Source organism: Trachymyrmex cornetzi, unplaced genomic scaffold (assembly GCF_001594075.2).
Source record: "Trachymyrmex cornetzi isolate Tcor2-1 unplaced genomic scaffold, Tcor1.1 scaffold225, whole genome shotgun sequence".
In the NCBI taxonomy this organism is placed as follows: Eukaryota; Metazoa; Arthropoda; class Insecta; order Hymenoptera; family Formicidae; genus Trachymyrmex; species Trachymyrmex cornetzi.
In genome coordinates this window covers 278,158-297,601 of record NW_017296901.1, presented here as the reverse complement: position 1 = coordinate 297,601, position 19,444 = coordinate 278,158, and the positions used below count along the sequence as shown (strand labels likewise).

General features: G+C 29.6%; 1 protein-coding gene across 2 annotated transcripts; it reads right to left on the bottom strand.

The window, feature by feature from the left end:
* Positions 1 to 235: 235 nt before the first annotated feature.
* Positions 236 to 17,637, bottom strand: LOC108760520 (5-oxoprolinase). 2 transcript variants are annotated; one of them, XM_018506532.1, is made up of 24 exons: positions 17,455 to 17,637; positions 16,242 to 16,453; positions 15,727 to 15,912; positions 15,344 to 15,579; positions 15,033 to 15,195; positions 14,793 to 14,878; positions 14,500 to 14,701; positions 14,112 to 14,372; positions 13,861 to 13,971; positions 13,568 to 13,769; positions 13,274 to 13,493; positions 13,061 to 13,199; positions 12,025 to 12,302; positions 11,659 to 11,919; positions 11,355 to 11,460; positions 11,121 to 11,288; positions 10,795 to 11,042; positions 10,145 to 10,256; positions 9,851 to 10,075; positions 9,366 to 9,547; positions 9,056 to 9,215; positions 7,379 to 7,484; positions 1,409 to 1,538; positions 236 to 663 (listed from the first exon to the last, which is right to left on the bottom strand). In XM_018506532.1, the coding sequence occupies exons 2-24, from the start codon at positions 16,416 to 16,418 to the stop codon at positions 504 to 506; spliced, it is 4,119 nt and encodes a 1,372-aa protein (XP_018362034.1). In that variant the 5' UTR covers positions 16,419 to 16,453; positions 17,455 to 17,637; the 3' UTR covers positions 236 to 503. The 2 variants fall into 2 exon arrangements, with proteins under 2 accessions (XP_018362034.1, XP_018362033.1); XM_018506531.1 differs by lacking the exons at positions 236 to 663; positions 1,409 to 1,538 and having other exon boundaries at positions 7,162 to 7,484.
* Between the last annotated feature and the right edge of the window lie 1,807 nt (positions 17,638 to 19,444).

The following is a 19,444-nucleotide window of genomic DNA, read 5'->3' as shown; positions in this document are numbered from 1 at the left end:
AAAAATGGAATTTACCGACGGTATCTTTATTGTTTAAAACTTTTTAAAGTAATAAATAGAAAACAACATGTTTTATGTTCAATCATTGCTGACAAATCTTCTTCACAAAAAGATACACGAAACTTGAACAGCATTTTATATAACATCATTTAATTTAACAATATACAGTCGCAAACTATATTATTATTCTGACAATACGCCATTATATCGATAATTTCTTCAAATGGTTGTCAGAGTGTGAAAAATTATGGATTTATGTACGCATTAAGGCATTAATACTTAATAGTTTATATTTATATTTGAACATTTAGTAAGACAAGTGTTGTCACACTAGTTTGAAGAACAGCCTGAAAAAATTGTCGATATAATAAAGCACTGTTCATACAATTAATTTCACGACGTATGCACATGTATGCACACATATACACGTGAATGCACATGTCAATCACAGAGAAATATTCTTTTTTTTCTTTTACGTTAACAGTCGGCCAATCACTACTCTTCTAATCGCAGTAATCGAATTCATTTATCTCAGCTTGCTCAGCTTCGATCTCTTCTATATACGGTTCGAGATATCGATACTCTATATCCTGCTCGTACGTGACCCATTTCTCCCTGGGTAGATATATCTTCAGGAAATTCAGCTGTAAAGCGCGTATGATCCTGCAAAGCATGCAAAACTGTTACGTGCCTTCGTTCGAGAAGCGCCTGAGTGGCATAATAGAAAAGTCAACTGCGTAGTCGCAGAATATTCCAGAGGCTTGTAATGCAAAAAAGAATACAGGAATCTCTCTCGTTAATTCGTAGACGGTGGAAAACTCCAAGACCGACTACAGAAAAACGCGAACGCGAAAAGTAGAATCCCATCGCATGCTACATTGTAATGTTGCTCGTAGAATAATATCGCTGTTTAACTAAGTCTCAAATTAAGAGATCTCATCAAGCGAATTTAGTATTTAATGAAAGAGACGTCTTTACAATTCTTTGAAGCGTGACACAATGCGCTGCATCCCGTCAGTCTTCCGTCTGGCATATAATTACATATGCATTGTAAATTTAAAAAAGTCTATGTGTAATTGCGAAACATCACGTTTAGTAAAACTTTATATTAAAAACACGAATTTATGTGTGTTAATTTAAAATTACGGAGCTCTTTTAATTTATTAAATCTTGCCTATTAAAATGGAGTCATATTTGATTGTAGTGTATTTATTTTACAAAGCATTAGAAAAAGTTTAAAGAATATTTATTTTCCTCTTCATGTTTATATATTATATGTACAAAAATATGCTCGTGATTACATCTTTTACATTTTTTACGTCTTCCTTTTACATCTTCTTCGTAGTTATTTGTAGATATACAATTTTTGTTTTTTTATTATAAGGGATCTACATTAAATTTACGTTACCTGAAATTCCTGGCATCCAGCACTTCCTCTGGCAATCGACGCAGTGCTTCACGTACTACAGGATTATCGTAATAATATAATAGATCGTTCGAGTAAAGCCCATATTTGTTATATCCAGACGAATTGAATACTAATTTTTTCAAGGTAAATTTCCAGCTCTCTTTAGGCTGATTCTGTGCAAAATTCCGTCTAGGTAATTTCAGATTTTTCATTAATATCCAAGGCAATTTCATGTTGGAAAATATTCCTCGGATTCCTACAGACCCACTTATATAACACGTATTAAAACTTTAACCTCTTTGATAACGATTGCATCATGATATTTTCTTACATCACGCATCTTTCAATTGTTTCAAGGATTGTGTTTAGCCATGATGGAATGCATTCAGCCACGAGAGAGACGAAATACTATTAAAGACCGATATTTTTACGGAAATTCGCATCTCTGTTGAAATTTAAATTTCAACATGATTTAGCATAAGAAATGATAATATAGTACTAATTTCGTAATCTATTAGTTCCGTAGACATGTATATTTAAAGCTCAATAATACTCGATCTTTATTTAAAACTGTGATTTTAATTATCGTCTGAGTTTGATTATCAAAACCCAGTAAACGAGAATTGAAATTTTATCTATCTAAATGCGTATTTCAGATAACAAAAACTTTTATTTATTCAAAGTTTTTTTATTCAGTTTGGATTCAATTGTATTCAATTGGATTTCATTGAATTTAATTGGATTCAATTTTTATTCAATTGGATTGAACAACTGCATTTTATGTTTCAAATTTTTGAATTGAGATGTATTTTTTCAAGAGGCACAGAAAAAAAAGCTAATATTATTTTTAGATTGAAAGGCATAGCAATGTGCTTCATGAAATTTCTATAAATGAATTTAAATGCATTCGTATTAAAAAAGATTTATTTTAAAGTTTGCGAATACGTATTTCTGAAAATCTGAATCTATTTCAATCCATTTCAATCCATTTTCGTTTATTGAAATAGAGATTACAACTGTAGAGAAAATTAAAATTGTAATTTTACTGCAATATATAAGATATTACAACATTAGAAGTACACATACTTATTAATGGTCATTTATATAATAAAAAATCATGACTTTAATAATATGTTATCCAAATATTTATATTAACTATCGCAAATTTATATCAATTGTCGATTAGCGTTCTTCAATTAACTCCAGGTCTTTTATAAAAACGAAAATTTGCCTAAAGTTGACGGTCTTTAATAGTATTTCATCGGTGGTTCAGCAGATAAAATTGATAAGTGAGCACTTACAGTCAGTGATACTTTATTAAAATTGATTGTTACACTCAGATCCAGCAAAGAACTAAAGGCAAGAACAATCATATTAAACAATCTCTGAGGGCTCACTGATCAATTTTCTCTGCTAAACGCAGCCAATTCTTGATATAATAGGAAATCAACTCGCACATTGCCTATTACCTTCAATTAATTCTTTTCATAAATATGTATGTATTTTAACATAGAAATTAATAGAATATTATTTTCTGTTTCTCTAGTAATTGTAGAACTATTTGAAAAACTAGGATATAAAAACATATTTAGTATAAATGCATATTTAGCAATATTGTGTAGTCACAGTGAATTTTAACTATAGGATAGTAAAGAAATATCAGTATATATTTCAAATGTATCTTTATCACACAGTGTGTCAACTATATTTTTCTTTATAATTCTTCCCGTTTTTGTAAAAGCGGACTTGCGATATCATTAGTTAATTGAAAGTGAAGCGAATTGAAAAGCTGCAAAACTTTGCGAAAATAAAGCAAAACCGGAAACGCTTTGTTGAATAGCCGGAAGATAAAGAAAAAAGAAGCAGAACGAAAAAAAACCGACAACATGGAAGTCATCCGCGCAAATATGTCACGAGCTAGGCATTCTAGTGGATTTTCGTATCGCATCGTTACATTTATCTTAACGCATATTAAAATAACATCCATAACACACTGCTTTAGTTTTCGCTAGTCTTTTTTTGTATTGTCAATCAATCAAATCAATTATTGTAAACAAATCAATTACATTATTTTCATTAATACAGATTGAATAGAAGTACAAGTAGAGATCAATGTATATATAACCTTTAAAATTTTTATTAAAATCGAATGATTCTCTAACATCTTTTACTTTATTTAAAATAATCTAAATGCATTGAAAAATATATATAAAGTTTAAAAATAAAATGACAAAAATTAAGTTTCATAACGCTTTAATATAATACATTAATATTTATAAATTAAATTATACGAGAATATTTCGGAATCATTCCATATTGGTATTCCATATATTAGTGTCGTAATTATAATTATATCTCAATAATAGTGATTAATTAAAAATAGCATGATGAAAAGAAAATAAAGATTAATTATTTATATTTTAAATATATTAATTACATATTTAAAAATCAAGATGAAAATGGCTCTATAAAGTAGCTTACGCAAGATGTAAGACATTGTTCAACAACAACAGAGCTTTAGAAGGCACTTTCAACATGTTATCGCTGTTGTTGGAGACAACATCACTAAGCAAAAGAGCTGAGTTATGAAAATCGGATGAAAAGAAGACAAAGCGACTATACAAGGTTCTTCCTCGTTTTTGTGTAAGCCATTGCTAGTGATTTATGTCGGGGATGAAGCCGGGACAGCTATCGTCGATGCGTATATTCCTGCAAGCATAACTTCTACAAGAACCTGCGCGTGACTACAACCGTATTCATGAAGCAACGCTATGCCCTTCGATGTGCTACCCTTTGTATACAACATGCATACATGATGTTCCGGTTTCAATTTTAAATGGCAAATTTAGACTGAATCTTTTCTGAGTATAAAATACCTAAACTGGTCTAAAAGTGATTTAAAAATTAAATTTATCAAATTTAAATTTTAAAAATTGCTACGATACAGAAAATCCAAAACAAAATCGACGGACATTAAAAGTATACAACATCCAGCTAACGCTAAATACTCTTAACATTCCAAAAAAAAAACAAACGTTCCAAGAGTATTCCAAAATATCTCGAAATATTTACGAAATGTAAAAGCGACATTCAAATATCGATTAAAAATGCCATCTATATATCGTTACATATTCCGAGAATGTTCCATATATATTCCTCAAAATTGTAATTTTTTGAAGAATTTCAAATCCGGTCGTCCTTGAGTCACTTTTTAAACAAAATTTCATCCAATTTGTCACAGATTTTCTATATGCATTTTTCTGTTAAATGTGTTACCTTTTCATACGTTATTTTTTCGTGATACTTCCCTCGTGTAATTTATACATATTAAACTGCGTACGCGTATAAAATATTCTGAATTTCCAAAACGTGATGCCCAACTGGCAGGACTGTTTTAAATAGAGAAGACACTTTCGTCCTGCCTCCTGTGTCGTGCTCAATACGCTCTGATGAGTTGCATAGTTGCGCCGTTCTACGTATAACGCTCTACGTGACGAAACTTTCCGATATTTTATGTCCGACTACGCGTTGCAGTGTAATTAAACACATTGCGAAATATCTGTGATATATAAAATTAAACTACAGATATATTAAATACATTATATATAATGCAAGTACAAATTCCTAAAATTTGACAATTATTTTATTTTAGAATTACTCTTTATTATTTAATTATATTGTGTATAATTACGAAATTATATGCATGCTTACAAGTCGAATAAATTATACTCACGATTTTGGAATAAATTAAATTTGTAGCAATTTAAATAAATAAAAATTAAATTATACAAAGTAAAGTTTTTTTTCTTTGGAATTGGTTCCACAAATTCTCAAATTCTTGAAATTAACTCTAAATATTAAGCTGTTGGTGTTTATATGTTTTACAATGCTTAAATATTTTAAACACTACAATCTTTTCTCAATACAAATATTATTTATCTTTAGTTATTGCCGTATTCGTAAAATCAAACTTCACGCATAGTAATCTCTGTTAAAGTATGATAAAACTACAATACGGTGATACAATACAATAGAAATCACGCGTTTCAATAATATCGCACCCAGTATTACAGCTCTTTACAATCGTCGAACTGCACGAAGTTACGAAGAAAACATTATCCCAATCCACTGGCGAAAATTGGAGTCAAGAAGGAATCAATAAAAAATGCATCAATAAAAAATGCAGTATGTTGTAAGAGATTTAAATTGCAAAATCTCGATGAGATGATGCTCTCCTCTTGAGTGCCGATTCCGGTAGTGTGGTCTTCGTAAGCATCTCATGCATCGTAAAAACTTATTCGGAAATTTTTGTGCGTACTCTGTTTCTTCTCGAAGTATCTACTTCGATTTTCATTCCATTGTAAAATATCGATCGATAGGAGCACCCATTCCGGACAAAATCTCGCTTTTTTTTACGAGCGACACTATCTTTCGCGTTTCTATTCGCTTTTATTCGGTGGAAGGAGTAATCGCACCGAGCCACTACAATAGAATGGTTGAACGAATCTGACGAAGGCGGGCTCGCCCGACCGAAATTATACTTACCATCTCGTTCGAAGATGATGGAGAATTAACCATTGTAGTACTCCTAAGTAGGACACAGCGCTTACAAAGCGTTAACAAAGCGTCAAAAAAGCGTATATAATCGCTTTTTTAACACTTTGCAAGTGTTGCTGTGCTACTTTGGCTGCTTGGCAGTGTTCGATTTCACAACATTTCAGAGTGTAACGCAACTAAAAGAAGACGCCAACTCGACGATTTCTTTCTAAATCCTTAATTAAGATTTTTCTATCATTAAGAACGAGACGGTAAGTATAAATATATGTATATAATCATGAAAAAGATCTTAAATCCTCCTTCATTGGAAGTTACCTTTTGAAAAGATGTTAAAAAAGAACCAAGTTTTACCCAAAAAAGGTGTAAGTAAAAAAAATAGTATTCTTTATAGATTTTGATCTTCTGGATACGATAAAATTGTTAAAAGTTTGTAACGTTTGAAAAACATCTCGAAAATTAAACACGAACATGGTATATTTATATTGTTTAAATTTTAATGTTCTCGCTCAATTGTCGAAGCATTCCTTAAACGTCACAAACTTTTTAATAACTATATCGTATCTTGGAGTTCAAAATTTACAAAAAATACTATTTCTTTTATTCACATCTTTTTGAGCAAAAATATTTCACGTATTTCGCATATTCTTATTATCGTATTTCACACAAAAATTTACGAAATTCGTTTGTTAGCAAATTGTTAGAATATCTTGGACAACGTTTTATGGAAATGGAATCATAATTCCACTGCTATGTAGGTCAGCACAGTGACATTTCGGTCAGTAATTACTCCTGGCGGAAATGAAACGTCGGCCATCTTGCACCTGCCGCAAATCGAACGGGCTGGTAAATCGAGGAAATTAGCCATAGCAAAGAGAAATTTCATTCCTCTAGGAATTGACCCGAGAATGCGAATCAATTGACTTGGAAGTGACGGTATCATTGCAATTATAACAAAAATTAAAATAAGGATTAGAAATACTAAAATTTTTTTTTTAATTACAGATATATATATATATAATGTATATTATACAAAATTATAATTTGAGAATATCTTTATTAAAATAAATGCACACTTTAAAATACATAACAATATATATGTATATATATATATATATATATATATATATTACGATAAATATGCATACAATTAAAAATACATAATTTTAATCTGAATAACTAAATAATAATTACAATATATTGTAACATGAGTGCGACTATTGAAACTTATGCACGTCCATTTTTTCCGCGATATATATGTTTTCTATACTACAATTCATCGCAATAATTATGAGTTTTACTAAACAGATTCCTGGGCCATACGATACTCAAAAACACTTCCGCGTTCTGCAAAATTATGCAGACTTCTATTAGATTTTGTATCTTTATATTCTGATGTAGACCTTGTTGCTAAACATTGTGAATTATAAGTCTTCGAATAAATCGAAGATCTTTCAGCTTGCTTGTCTTTATAAACAGAACCGTAACCACCACCACCTGGAGTTTCCATAATGAACTTATCCTGTAAAGAAACCGTAGAAATTTGATCAGAAATTGTTAGCTAAACTTTCGTAATAATAATAATTGCATATTATTAAGATAATAAAAGTATCATATTGGTAAACATCAAAAGTTAAAAAGTTAAAGATTTATGTCTTAAAATTATATATTCTTGTAGTCCCCTACTTATTTGCGGTATTTAATCGATAAAAATTGTTTTACACTGTGAATTTATTAAAATTCTAAGGCTGGGGTGTATTTTACACCTTACATGAATAACGTAGGATTAATTTAATGTTATTTCTTTCTTTAAACTAGATCATGTTATAATTTTATTTTATAATTCTGTTTTTATAATTTATATTTGAGATAAACTCGTTTAAGTGTATAAAGTGACATGAAAAATATAAAGAATAATTGTGGATGTCTGCACTTATAATATGATTGTCATCGTACATTAAATTATTGTAACAAATAAAAATATAATGTATTACAATTGTTTGTAACGTGCGCTTTAATATGTTTTAGCGAATATAAAGACATATATTGTGTTTTAGACAACAGTTGACTATTGCATTTATTATTGAATATTATTATTAAATGCAGTGAGAAGAAATAACCAGGAAAAGCGGTCAAATTACACTACTACGAGTTTTTGCATGCGATCAAATTACACTACTACGAGTTTGTGCGTGCGATCGTACATACATCCCAACTTTTGATCAAACCACTACAAACTATTCCACCGAAACTTCGAAGCAATACCATGTCGCAAAATAACGTCATCAAAATTTTTGGAAAATTGCATTTGCCCTTGCCATAAAATCAAATCGCATATTAATCGAGATTTATAGCACATAGTGTAGAAGCAAAATACGTCAATTACATTTGCATATATAGAGAGCCTTTAAAAATTATTATGAAAAAATAAAGCCAATTATATATACATTTACTATTTACTATTTTATAAAACAAACTCATCATTTCACAGATAAAATAATTATTAAAAGAATTGTCATATACAAGTATTGCTTAATGATACTTTTTGCACTCACTGTAAATAATAACAGTTACACGACTGTAACAATTTTAATTAGATAACACAAAATATTTTGACAAGTGAAGAACATATTTACTACAATAATTTTAATATTAAAAAATTTTTTAATATATAAATTTCTTAAATGATTTTTATCTTTACTTTCGTAATATAATTCATTTCATTTCATAAAACATGTGAAATATATATAATCACTAACACAGTACGTATATCTCTCGATAACAAATATCCTAAATAAAAGTTTCAAAAACCTTTTAAAATTATGTATAATGCTGATAGTTAATAAGTAATAATGCAGATAAAAGAGTTTCAAATAAACAAAAAAATATGGATCTTTAATATTTTGAACTGTATAATTAAGGCTTTATTTATTCATCATTCAGGGATTAATTTAAACTTTTCAATATTGATAAACATATTATATTTATCGTAACGTAATAAATTGTTATAATATTTTCAAACATATTACTTTTTTGATAAAGCTTGTAAAATATTGACTACGTTTGCAAAAGATATCATTTAAAATTACTTACCCCTTCATAAACTGGAACGGCAGCTTTCGGGCCTAAATTAATGTGTCTACCATCAGTCCGCACCAAAATATTTAAACCACATGCTCCAGCCTCACCATCATTATATCCAGGTGGATGATACACTCTCCGCTCGGTTAATACAGATAAGGTCATCGGGGCTCTGCAAACAAATATTAAAAAAAAAAATTTTTAATAAGAGTATTTTTTGCCATTAGTTATTTTTTATGTATTATCTTCAAAACGTAATTTTAAATAGAACAAAAATTTATATAAATAGTCATAATGTGCATAGAAATGTGCGTTTAATCACCTAAATATCATTTCACGTACAGCACCATCGCCACCGATATACGCTCCATTACCACCACTTCCGCATCGAATGGAGAAGCGGTTAAGTATAATTGGATAGCGAAGCTCGAGTATTTCTGGATCTGTTATTCTTGTATTAGTCATATGCGTGTGAACAGCACTTCTGCCGTGCCATGTCGGTCCCTGGAGAACACAAGTTTACTAAACAAATATCTACTATATGTACCACTAAAATATACGTAAAACTAAAATAGAATGTATGTTACATCTTTTTTTATCTTACGTTAACTTTTATATGATAAAAAAAGAATTATAATAATAATTATTATATATAATTAATAAATTTATGTATCTTTTAATTTTTCAATATTCAAATAATATTTTAATTTATTTCTTTTAATTAATTTTATTTAAATAATTTATTAGCCAGAAAATTTATTTTAACATTCAAATATATATTATCTAAAGCTTATAATTTCTTCTTACTGCTCCACTTCCACCAGCAACTGTCTCGTAATAACCCCATTTCTCAGTGCCAAGGGTTACGTTGTTCATACAACCCTGCGAGGCTGCGCAAATTTCGAAAGCTGCCAAAATTACGTCAACAATACGTTGAGATGTCAAGACGTTGCCTCCTACCACTGCCGCATCCTCCGAGGGATCGAGTAACGATCCTTTAGGGATAATTATTTTCACAGGCTTCAAACAACCCTACAGACAATATTAAATTAATCCAAGTGCATTATTAGATTTTCTTTGAAAAATGCAAAAGGGCATTACTTGATTTAATGGTATATCACGTCCAATCATACATCTTAAACAATAAATTACCGCAGACAACGTTATGGCACGTGGTGCGTTGCAATTACCCCATACTTCACAACCCGTTCCACTGCGAATTTAGATTTTAGTATTTTATAAATTATTACAATTTGTATAATATATTATATGAAATTATTATAGCATAGAAATTTGCAAGAAGCAATAAGAACAATAAAAATATATTTTTTAAAAATTATTATTTAGACTATATATAGAAAAATGTTGTTATAAATGTGAAATTTAGACTAATGAGACAAATAAAGAAAAATTTTCAATCAAAGCGGATTTTGATGTTTAATAATGTCGATATACAAATTTGCAAATAAATTTTTCAGTTCTATAAGTTGCGCGTCAATTAGGTTTGTATAGAACTTGAATCGCAAACTAAAGTTGGAAATAATATTAAAAATTATATTGATCGTTAATTTAATAATAAATTATATGTTTATATATGTTAAGAAGTATATAAAAAAAACAACAAAAGACAAATCTTTGATACAGCAAAATAACAATTATTATGAAAACTAAAAAATAATACCGCCTGCTAAATTACAAATATTTACAATTTATAAATTACAAATTATTACAAATATCAGTTAAAAATATACCTAAAATCGAAAATTGCTTCGCCTTTGTTTATATCGAGATCCACATGTAACTTGATGGGACTACCGTTATCAAGGTAATCAATGGCGTCGATATCGGTTTCTTTTCCTCTTCGCGTTTTAATTTTCGTACCTATTGACTTCAACATATGTCGAACGGCAACTTCAGCATTACATTGAATATGATCCATATACGCTTGCACTACTTCGAGACTGTATGTATCAATTAGGTCGTTTACTAGTTGACAACCCTTACAAAAAAAAACATACTTTACATATATTTAACTTACATAAATTTGACTAAATTTGAATAAATAATTGAACATTACTTTTTGATTAGCTGCGATCTGAGCTTTGAGATCACTAATGTTGTTTGAGAGATTTCTAGTTCCCGAACTTCCCGGTACTTTGCTCGGCGCCATCAAGGCCTCAGTGAGTTCTTTTTCTTGAAATATTCCTTCATGTACTAATAGAAAACTTTTAAAGACAGCGCCTTCCTATGAAAGAATACAATATTTATATACAGTTCTCTTAAAATCTATTTGGAAACCATACTCTCTTACCTGACTCAAACTCGTTGAGTGTGGTGGCATAGAACCCGGAGTGATACCACCAATATCAGCATGATGACCTCTACTGGCCACAAAGAATACCGGTGTAGGCACATCTCTAAAGTGCATGTAAAATTCGAGTATAGTACACTTAATGAACATTTAACATAAATAAAAGAGAAAATTAAGACATTTAGCATTAAAATATTAACAATATATCTTCTTTTGTTATAATATTGCGTCTAATAAATATGACATTAGTATAACGTTTCCCAAAAACATTTTTTTAGTTACAAAATATAAAGAATGTACGAACTTGTAAAATACTGGCGTGATAACTGTTAAATCTGGAAGATGGGAACCGCCTGCTAATGGATGATTAGAGAGAATGACATCTCCTGGCGTAAATTTACCATTAAACGCTTTCATCTGGTATTGTACAGTTTCTTGCATGGCGCCCAGATGCACTGGAATATGAGGAGCATTTGAAACAAGACCACCGTCAGGGCCAAAAATCGCACATGAAAAGTCTAATCGCTCTTTAATATTAGTAGAAATTGAAGTCCTTTGAAGTACTCTATCAAAAATTAGAAATACAAATATTACTTTGCAATATTTAAAAGCATTAACAAAAAATAATTACATATATTTAAAACATTAAAATTCTTTACTAATTACATACCGACCCATTTGTTCAGCAATGCTCATAAAACGATGCGAAAAAATACTAAGCTGAATACTATCAAGCTCAGTGGTGACTTTCGTTCGCCAACCTTGTCCAATCATTATTTTTACATCACCACGGATAGTAATTTCCGCAATGCAATCTGGCTCCACTAAAAGTGTGCTCAAATTATCCATAATAATGACAGGGCCATGTAAAATATCTCCAGAAGATAATGAATTTAACTGATAAACGCCTGTTTCCTGATAGCCACCTTCGAAGTACACCATAGTGGTCTAGAAAATTCATATTTTTAAAGGAGGACGAGTAAAAGTCGTCGATTTTTGCCCCCAACCGGGAAGTGAAACATATGTTTTTGTTATAGTTTTTGGGCTGCAGAATCACGTAAAGCAATCAATTTTACATAAACATACGTAAAAATGTGAATAAAATGAGTAAATAAGCATAAGATTTTTGTCATAAAAATAATAAATAATGATTGTTTTTAATATTTTAATTCTCAAAAATTATCAAATATATGATATTTTGTTGTGCTAGAGTTGAAGTAGAGAAGGAAATAAACGTACGAAAACTCGACGAATGTAAGATGAACATAAGGGATAAAAATCGATAACTTTTACCTGTCCTCCTTTTTAAAATTTGTTTTATTTGTAACAGAATTCAATAAAGTTTTAAAAAGTTATAACTCTTATGCAGAGTTCAGATTCCCATACGAGTGTCACACCATCCTTGTCGTTCACTAACGTTAAACAAGAATGATATGACATCCAGAGAGTACTCGAGTGGAAATCAGAACATGCCCTTTCAGGATGAGAAAGTCACTATAGTGACGTTGAAACACTATCATATTTTGAAGCAGAAATATAATGTGTAATAATAAATTTTAATAAATTTTACTCTGGACAAGCTGTAAGAACAATTTAACAATAGACTCCTATCCTCTAAAAATTTAATTTGATTTAAAAGAAAGAAATAGTTTAAGAAAAAATAATTTAACAATTATTTAAGATATTTTTTGCATTTTTTATCTAACCTTTTCAGGTTTTGGTGAAGCTTGTGAAGGAGGCAATATAAGATCCTCTGGAACTTCAGTTTTTCCAATTCCTCGAACTCTCACATCATCAATTAAAATCTTACGGTCTGGTATTGTAAAACCAAATTCTGTCTTATATCTAATTAATAATAATTAAAAAATGGTTTATAAATAAATAATTAAAGACAAGATTTGTTCAAATCAAATGCTTACCTTTCGAGAAAAGTAGCGAGAAAATTTCCATGTCTGGTAGTGACGCTCATCGAATCCTGACTTGCAGGAGTGCACATTAAAGCACAGTCAGTGCCCTCATAACGTAAGTGAAGAAATGGTTCCGTTTTTATTTGAGAATCAGAAAATCCTTGTGCGCGAAGTCTACTTCTGACTTTAGCTTCCATCGCATCTAACCGATCGTCCAAACGAGCGAAGCTTTCTATAGATAAAAAAGAATATTAAAATGAAGGAACACGCAACATAATTAAAGAGAATTTTGTTATCGTAAATTACCGTGATTGTAAGTTTCGGCGCTTGGTTCTTGTGCCTCTTCAACAACATCTGCCAATGCCATCCCATAAGCTGACAAAATACCGGCGTACTTATGAACAAAAACCGTACTTATACCCAACGATCGAGCGATTGCACAGGCATGTTGTCCTCCGGCACCGCCGAAGCATGCCAGAACGTGACGGGAAGTGTCATAACCTTTTGCCTATATACATAAAAAGAACCTAAAGATAACTTAAGAACGACCATAATGCGTTACTTGGCATTAGTAAAAAATAAGCTCGATTTAACTGTACCTGAGTCAAAGCACGAATCGGTCGGCACATGGTCTCATTCGCGACTCTAATAAACCCCATTGCCACTTCATCGATTGACATAGCTTCGTCATTTTTTAAAAATTCATTGATCTGCGACATATGCAGACATTTTGTAAATCGAATGCAATACAATACATTTAGAAAAATTCATTCTTTTACAAAATATATAAAATTTAGAATATAGATATTTTTTGTAAAAATATGTTTGTTTAATATGTAAAAGAAATTACCTCATAGGTAAGTGTTGTGAACAAACTTAAGGTACGAGACACATCAAGCGGTTCATTTTCCTTAGGCCCAAAAATTTGAGGAAAGTATTCAGGCAACAGACGACCCAGAGCGAGATTAGCATCCGTTACAGTCAATGGACCACCCTTTTTGTAACATGCGGGTCCAGGATGAGCCCCCGCGCTCTCAGGCCCAACCTCGAAGAGACCCGACCTGAAGAAAAGCATCGATCCACCTCCTGCCGCAACTGTATTGACATCCAACTTAACCCAATTTTTTATTTCAGCTAAATCTTTTTACAAAAAGATATTTAATATTTTTAAGAAAAACTAAAATGTCAATATTTTAAATATCTACAAGTAATATATTTATCATAAAAAAGAGTAATACCTGCGGAGCTTGTATAGCAATGCCCGCCGTGGTGCTCTCATAAACATGCTCGTAACTTCCTCCGTATCGACTTACATCAGTAGATGTGCCGCCCATATCGAATCCAATTACTGGAAGATCAGTCTCCTTTCCATAGGTTGTCATTGCGTATCCAACAACGCCACCAGCTGGTCCAGAAAGTATAGCACGTGACCCAATAAAACTTTAACGTGCCAGCAAAACATAATATTTAATTTATGCGATAATAAGAAAATTAATTTAAAATAATTTTCAAAATAAACTTTAATAGTTACGAATTCATAGGTGTTAATCCACCATCGCTCTGCATAAACAATACATTGACGCCTTTTAAATTGTCTTTGAATCTTGAAGAAAAAGCCTAAAATAATATTCAATACAGTTTAGAAATAGAAATCTATATCTTGAATGTATATTTTAATTGTTATTTTGGAAAGAAGAGATATAGAAAGGAACTTTATATAAATAACTATAAAGAAGAATTCAAATTTCATGTATGTAATTATAAATATTACCTGTACGTAGTTTTTAATGTGTGGCGTTAAGTAAGCATCTGCACATGTAGTAAAGCCTCTGCGAACCATTCTCGTCATCGGCATCACCTCGTGTGAAAGAGATATCTGTGAGAAATCTGCTTCTCGCGCTAATTCGCCAATTCTAATCTCATGAGCCGCGTAACTATATTATAAAAATGCAATAGCAGAATTTAAATAAGCATATAAAATTAAAACAAATTATAAGCATTAATTATGTGTTTTTAGAAGCCATTTTTCAAAAATTGTTTACTAACAAAAAAGTTTTTGTTTGATCAAATGAATTTACTAACGTATAGCTATGTGCCAGAACAACAGCAAGACTATCTATTCCTAGATTGCGAAGTGTTTTCAAATCTTCCTTCAATTGTGCTTCATCAAGTTCTTGAATAACGTACAAATCTTCGCCGGTAGAACCTTTTACCTTTCGCCATGACTGATTCTCCATACAACTTCCTGGCAGAGCGGGAATTACTCTACATTTTACTCCTATTACATGTTTATACAAAACCTCCGGCATCACTATTTCCTGTAAACGTTTAACAAAAATTAATTCAAATGACAGAACAAATGCGTTTATAAATTTCTGTACTACATACAATATTTCACGATAAATTAATATATACTGCAATCTGTAATATTTTTTAAAATATATGTTACGTTCAACTATACGAACCAAATCGAAAATATTTGGCCGGGACTGATTGCCAATATATAGAAGATCCATGAAACCCTCATTTATTAATAGTGCCATTTTTGCGCCTTTTCTTTCCAATAACGCATTAGTAGCAACTGTCGTTCCCATTCTGATCCATCCTATATTAGAGGTATCGATTGCACCTTCCGTTCTAATACTACCTTCCTAAAATTAATAAATAGTCGTAAAATATTTAAAGTATTTTAGAATTATGTTCATGAATTTTATAAGATATTTCTATGAGATTTCATTCTATGTAGTAAATTATTCTATTTTGTAATACAATCTAATATTATTTAATTTGCTCGCAGATTTTTTCATATACAACTTAATAATTTATTTCAATTATATGTATATAGCTTTATAATTTTGTTTGTGCAAATTACATACTTTCAAACTCATACTGTAACATTTTTTTTTTGTTAATAAGTTCTAAATTGTAAAAAATTGTAAAATTATTTTTTCATAACTTTGAATTAATTAAAATAACATACCTCAGCTAGTATCCTACGAATACCTTCTGTCGGTGCGTCGTTATAATTATTAAAATCTACGGATAGTAATTTCATAACTCGAATTTTACCCCCAGGACACCTAGCGTATATATCAGTAAACGTGCCACCACGATCTATGGAAAATTGGAATTTATCGTTTTCCATTGATGTCTCCATGGATGAAATCTAGTTTATAAACCCGTAAATGAACCCTAATTTAGAAAAAATAAATATTATATTGTAAAAATTCACTTAATTTGTAGAAGTTAAAATATTTCTTTACTTATGATTATAATTATCAGATAATTAATAAAGTTCTATTTTTTAAAATTACAAAGTTTAATGTAGGTCATGGTGAAATTAGATAAGGTGACCCATTCTCATGAATGTGCAGTTGAAAGTAGTAGGGGAATCTATCAATCAATCAAGTTTTGAGCTCATTTGCAGAAATTCACATGACTCGTTCGCACTAGAGTTCTATTAGGACTCTAGTTTGCACTGCAAATGAGCTCAAGTTCTCATTGGTCGAGCTCTCAGATCACGTGATGGGACCTCTGCCATTATGCGCAATGGGTCACCTTATCTAATTCCATTATAATGTAGGTAATGCAAAAGATTCGATAGATTGTATTACAAACATTAATGATATTGAAAATATAAATTGTTTTATATAAGTATATTTATATATACAAAAATTGAAAAGATATTATTGTTAAAATTGAACTGAAAATAAATACTCCAATTTTATTAGTTTTTTTCGAGCATTCGCTGTATCAATTTAAACTTAAAATAAAGGCTTCTTCAAAAGCCTAGCATATCTTTTGAACCGTGCATAGTTTTTATTTCCATTTTAAACTCATATTGTGAACTCTTATAACTTTTTTCAATGTCATTAACATTGTAATGCAATATATCAAGTCTTTCGATGTTTCGTACATTAAACTTTGTGTTTTGGAAAAACAACAAAATTTTTTTATCTAATAATTTTATACAGAACACACAATATACATATATCTTAAAATAATATAATTTATATTATAATGTATATGTATAATAAAAACTACGTAATATTAATTATTACATTAATTGTAATAAAATGTAATAAATAATTCGTAATTCATTGTAATAAATAATTTTAAACTCTTCAGTTCGGTTTAATCTTAAACATGATACACACACACACATATACACATATTTCATTTAATAATAATACCTTCGCTCTTCAATAAAAACAAATATGCACGCTGTTGATGGTTAAGCACAAGTGAAGTACAATACTTCTGATAAGAAACTAGTTAACGTCGCTCACATAAAAGAAGATTTAATTATCTGATAAAACATTTTTAAAGTCTTTTTCACTTTTAACATAATATTTTTTAACATATAATAGCGTTAATAAGATATTAATCAGGTCTTAACACTAAGAGCAAAAGAAAAAGTACAATGTATCCTAAAAAAGTAATTTAAAATTGGATTTAAAATTTATAACTCTCATTTGCGCATGCGTAAAAAGCAATCGGTATTTGTACGTCAGCTGTATTTCTACGACAACACGTCAGAAAAATTCCACTGTCAACAATAATTGCTGCTCTAATAATTTTGTTATAACGTAATAATGTTACATATATCACAATATCGTAACAATAAGCATAATATATTGTTAATATCTTCTTGACACTATATATCTGTTTTGAGCCACGCGATTCTAACAGCACCAGTCTATGATATTGGAGCAACTGCTACTGTACGAGTAGGAACAGCACGAGTAATATCAACAGCAAGGTTACCATTGTAGGTTCTCAATCACGAATTGAATGATAGAGTCGACACTTAACTATTACAATAATTGCATCACAATAATAATAGTTTTTAATTCAGAAATAGTACGTAATTTAAATTTCCCAGCAAACATTAACTAACAATAACATAATTATTAGTTATAATGTCCTACTCAACAATACAACTGTATCATAACATATAACAATTATATAATATGTAACAGTTATATTATTGAGTGCGGAATTAAACAGTCATGTTACTGGTTAGTTAGTTGATGTTTGCAGTTAATGTTAGTTAGGTTATTATATGTTTTCATCTGTGATAAAAACGATTAGATTAAAAAAAATTTTATAAAGAATACAGTGAATTATGTACTTTTTTCCTTTTTCTTTATTTTATTTTATTATATCTTATAGATTATAAAAAGATTACAAAATATATGTAAAGAAAAATTAAAGATTTGAGCAAACAAATGAAATTCTTTATTTGTATAATAGTCTCAATAATTAAGAGTTAATATTATTGCAAAATATGTCACTGAATATGTGGATATATGTTGCATTTTAAAAATACACAAAAATAATTAAAATGAGTATCACTGATCAAGAGACTGCGCACAAAGAAGTCGCTTCAGCTAATATATCGGGTGAACAGAAAATAATATCAAGAAACGTATACAAATTTTTATTTTAATAACTTTTCCTCTAAGAAATAACTCATTGTCAATAGATTTTATAATTCCAGAGCTCTTAATTAATATTGTCTAATAAATTAAAGTGAAAATATTCTTCATGTTACTTATATATTAGCATTACAATTGTTTTAATATGTTAAAATATAAAACTTCTAATATTTTTTTAAATATTAAGATAACAATTAAGTAAATGACTCTTATATGAAACTTACATCAAACCGTTTATACCTCTTACGATGGAAAAGTTTAGTTTATCTGATAAAATGTTTCCAAAATATTTAAGCATACTATATAATCTACACAACTGTCAGAGCATGATAAGATTGCTTTATTTATAATCATAACTTTATTACAGTCATACTCGAAGTCGTGCTATGAAATGTAGCCAAATTTTAACAAAATAATACATTCTGTATTTAATCGTAATAATTGTAATAATTTTAATAACGATGTAAATACAACTTGTGTTATATTAGATTTATATTAAGTGTAAAATTATAACATTGGTATTATATTATATTTTAGTTGGTGTTTACTGGAAAAGATATAGCTCAAAGAGTTCTTCTGTTATTATATATTATTATTAAATTACTATAAACTAAGAAAAATATAAAATAGAACATGTAAGGTAAATATAATACATATATAATTTATATTTTAATAAAAAAGTTGTTTTCTTAGTTTTTGTCTTTATTTAGTAAATATTTATTTAAAAGAAAAAAATGAAAAA

Bases quoted from the DNA above. Each gene is read 5' to 3' on its own strand.
- LOC108760520 (XM_018506532.1), bottom strand. From the start codon at position 16,418: ATGGAGACATCAATGGAAAACGATAAATTCCAATTTTCCATAGATCGT. The intron at 15,580-15,726 runs GTTCGTATAGTT...AAACGTTTACAG, and splicing joins GGCCAAATATTTTCGATTTG to GAAATAGTGATGCCGGAGGT. The intron at 13,770-13,860 runs GTACAGTTAAAT...TTATGTATATAG, and splicing joins CGATTCGTGCTTTGACTCAG to GCAAAAGGTTATGACACTTC.